General features: G+C 37.7%; 1 protein-coding gene across 2 annotated transcripts; it reads right to left on the bottom strand.

The window, feature by feature from the left end:
* LOC107610162 lies at nt 426–3,150 on the bottom strand. 2 transcript variants are annotated; one of them, XM_016312254.2, is made up of 6 exons: nt 2,657–3,150; nt 2,359–2,561; nt 2,015–2,191; nt 1,773–1,928; nt 1,200–1,476; nt 426–980 (listed from the first exon to the last, which is right to left on the bottom strand). In XM_016312254.2, exons 1-6 carry the CDS (start codon nt 3,006–3,008, stop codon nt 742–744), a joined length of 1,404 nt encoding a protein of 467 aa, XP_016167740.1. In that variant the 5' UTR covers nt 3,009–3,150; the 3' UTR covers nt 426–741. The 2 variants fall into 2 exon arrangements, with proteins under 2 accessions (XP_016167740.1, XP_020961857.1); XM_021106198.1 differs by having other exon boundaries at nt 2,359–2,462; nt 2,657–3,144.

Below are 3,150 nucleotides of genomic sequence, written 5' to 3'. Positions count from 1 at the left end.
AAAGGCCAAAAAGGCCAAGACAAAAACATAGGGCACACTCCATTCTCCTCCTAAATAAGTCATCCAATTATATATATATTTAAAGCATCTGATTAAACCAACGGGAAAAGATAAACGAGATCTTTTCAGTAATCAACTAATCAGAGTTAACAGTATCAGAATATACAAATTGTTCTGGAAACTTTACTTGTTGTACGGAGGTAGAGTCCTATGAGCCAATATCTCTCCAGTTCCTGCTTCCAGAATGTCGGGAGTACCTGCAAAAAACACTCGAACGTCCAAGTAAGCAAGTGTAGTGTTACTTTTCACTCAAGTCTAAACATACCTGTGTATCAGATTTTATAACTATGCTTAACCTTTCTTTTAGGATTTATAACTAGAATAAATGTATATTTCGTAACCAAGTTATAATCATATGCCATTACTTTGAGGGTGCTAGTCCGAGTTAAAACGGACAGATCACATATTATATAAATACTTATGTGGTAATGGTACATCAACGTAAATGTGCTCTAATCAACTAATCAAGATAAAAATGTCATTTAATAAATGGTGATGAAACATATTCAACCTCAATGATCACGGAACAATTTCTCCAACTTATAACCATACACCGAATATTGAATGAATGATCAAGCGAGAGATGAGGGTAGAAAAATATATATCTAGTTCAAATGGCTAATCAAATGAACGAACTAAAGAATGAGTTAAGATAAATGCATGTAGGCCGTCCCCATTCAACTATCTTTGTAATTGCAAAGGCTTGGCCTTGCGGATGTGGCCCATGCTGTTGACTAAATCCTTGCGGGTGCAGACAGGGAATGTATTGATGTATTTGAAAGCATTAAGCCGCCATAAGACATATGGGAAGCTGAGTTGATCCCTAGAAGTGAATCGAACCACCTCATTAAACCAGAGGCACATCAGAAGATTAGTTAGTGGCATATGCTTCCTCACGATAACAGAGGCTTCACACAGAGCTGCACAGAACAAGTTTTGATATGTTCAATGAGAGGATTAGCATAAAGATAACAGAGGATTAGCATCTAGTTCAGTCATAAGAAAATGATTGCATAAAGATATTCTAGGTGAATAGAACAGCAAGGTATGCTTTCGTGAACAGGGAAAACAAATCTTAAAACTTAAAAAGTCAAAGCTATTTTAGCTAATAATGGGGGGAAATGTATAGCAATGTGCACCTTTCTTTCCAATAAATCTTTTGTCTTCAGGCAACCCATCCTTGCGGTATTGGTTCAACTGCACTTCAACTTCCTCTGGCTTGGCTTTATTTTTCTTGACTACAGCCTTAGCCTCATCGTAGACACTACTGCGAGCTCCATGTTCAGATATGGCAAATACTGAATGTGGGTGCCAAAGAAGTGCCTCCAACACACCTAGTGGGTCCCTCCTAAATTGGGACTTTGAGTCTACCCAGATAGAGAATTTTGCTTGAGGAAATAGGCGGTGGCTTAACATCTAGAAGATAGGCACACAAACTAGTTGAATCAAGTAGATGAAGCAAAGGTAAAGAATAACAGAGCAGCAAAGGTCTTACTTGCATACTAACATTTATTTATGTGAGTGTTGCCATAAAAGTAAAAAATTCAAATAACTACACAACTACTTCGTTCTGCTCACTATTTTATTGAACATATATATAAATGGAAAGAAAAACTATTCCTCTACATCAATAATTCAAGAATATGGGCAAATACAGAATTATATACAAGGGAAATTTTTAATAGAATGAAATAATTTTAAAGATTGAATACCTTGGGAATTTTGCCGTTCAGCCTTTGATCAACAAAAGGAAGATCCCTCACAATCACAACTCTCCATTTCCCTATAAATCCATTTTCTCCAATTCGGTGGTCTGCCAATTCCTGTGCTCTTAAGGTGATTTCATCCCAGAATGCTACGTAGCAGACCTGCATACCACTAAACATATTTGGAAGGTAAGATTGGTGACTTTTAAGTTACAATAACAATGAAACTCTTATGCTAGTCAAGTAACCTTCTTAAGTGAGGCCTCTGACATCCCAATAGGTTGATAGAGATCATCTCCACCACCAAATGCACAAGTAGAAACCACAACTTTGCAAGCATGCATATAAGTTTTATCTTCATCAGATATCTTAAACCCTCCATTTAAACTGTAGAAACCACAATGTACCATCATAGATTCCTTAATCTATATGAAGAAAAACAGAGCATAATATGAGCATAGTAAGCATATTAAAAAGTTCAAGTAACAAAACCATGTAAATCCTTGCTACAACTTTAGGAGAAATCCATCTCCCCGTTTAATAATATTCAAATATTAGGTCTTAAAATAAATAAGGATAAACAGATAATGACCTCAAAACTTGTATCTCTCTGCTCTAATGTTTGATTTCCAGTAAACAAATTAAATCTCGCAAGAGAAAAGGTAGCATTCCGTCCTACCAAAGAAGACTCTCCCTCTGAAACATATAGAACCTGGTTAACAGGGCCATTAGACTCTTCTGTCACAGGAATATCAAGGTGTTCAAGTTCTTCAACTGGCAGAAGCTTCAAGCAACCTACCAGGATCAATCAAATCAGACATCATAATCATAATTAATTACAATTACAATTGCAAGTTTTTGCGTGCTGGTAACAATAACTGAGAACTTACGCGGTGGATCGAGCCGATTCAAGTTGTCATGTTGGGGTTCCTTTCCCAATGCAAGTTGCGAGTTTATTGACTTTATTCCACCATTTTTATTTGGAGTTCGTAGCTCTGAGGTGACAGTGGAATCAGGTTTGCGACCAATGGTGAAGGCCTCGAACACAAACAAAGCCGAAGCTAAAAGAATGATGATTAGGATCCAGTGTCTAAGTAACTTCCTCAACACTTTTTCTCTGAAGTCGTGGTTTCCTCTGTGAATCACTATCTTACGCTTCCGTCGCGTGTGAACCCGCACGCCACCATGTTCGTCGGATTCGTGGTCGGAGATAGGGATCGATACGCTGTTGTTGTTGTACATCGAAAAGTAGAATATATAATGAAAAATTCAGAGTGGTTTTAGGATTTTCTGAATACGAAGAAAGTTCATTGTTAACGGTGGCCGTAGCAAGCTGCAATAGGGGCGGTTCTCTCCTTCTGTGGGTTCCCTGCTATTGAGTCGC

This window comes from Arachis ipaensis, chromosome B07 (genome assembly GCF_000816755.2).
Source record: "Arachis ipaensis cultivar K30076 chromosome B07, Araip1.1, whole genome shotgun sequence".
NCBI lineage: Eukaryota > Viridiplantae > Streptophyta > Magnoliopsida > Fabales > Fabaceae > Arachis > Arachis ipaensis.
This window is presented reverse-complemented; position numbering and strand designations above follow the sequence as displayed.

Bases quoted from the DNA above. Each gene is read 5' to 3' on its own strand.
- LOC107610162 (XM_016312254.2), bottom strand. From the start codon at position 3,008: ATGTACAACAACAACAGCGTATCGATCCCTATCTCCGACCACGAATCC. The intron at 2,192-2,358 runs GTCATTATCTGT...TTCTTCATATAG, and splicing joins AGAGAGATACAAGTTTTGAG to ATTAAGGAATCTATGATGGT. The intron at 981-1,199 runs GTGCACATTGCT...TGTTCTGTGCAG, and splicing joins AAGATTTATTGGAAAGAAAG to CTCTGTGTGAAGCCTCTGTT.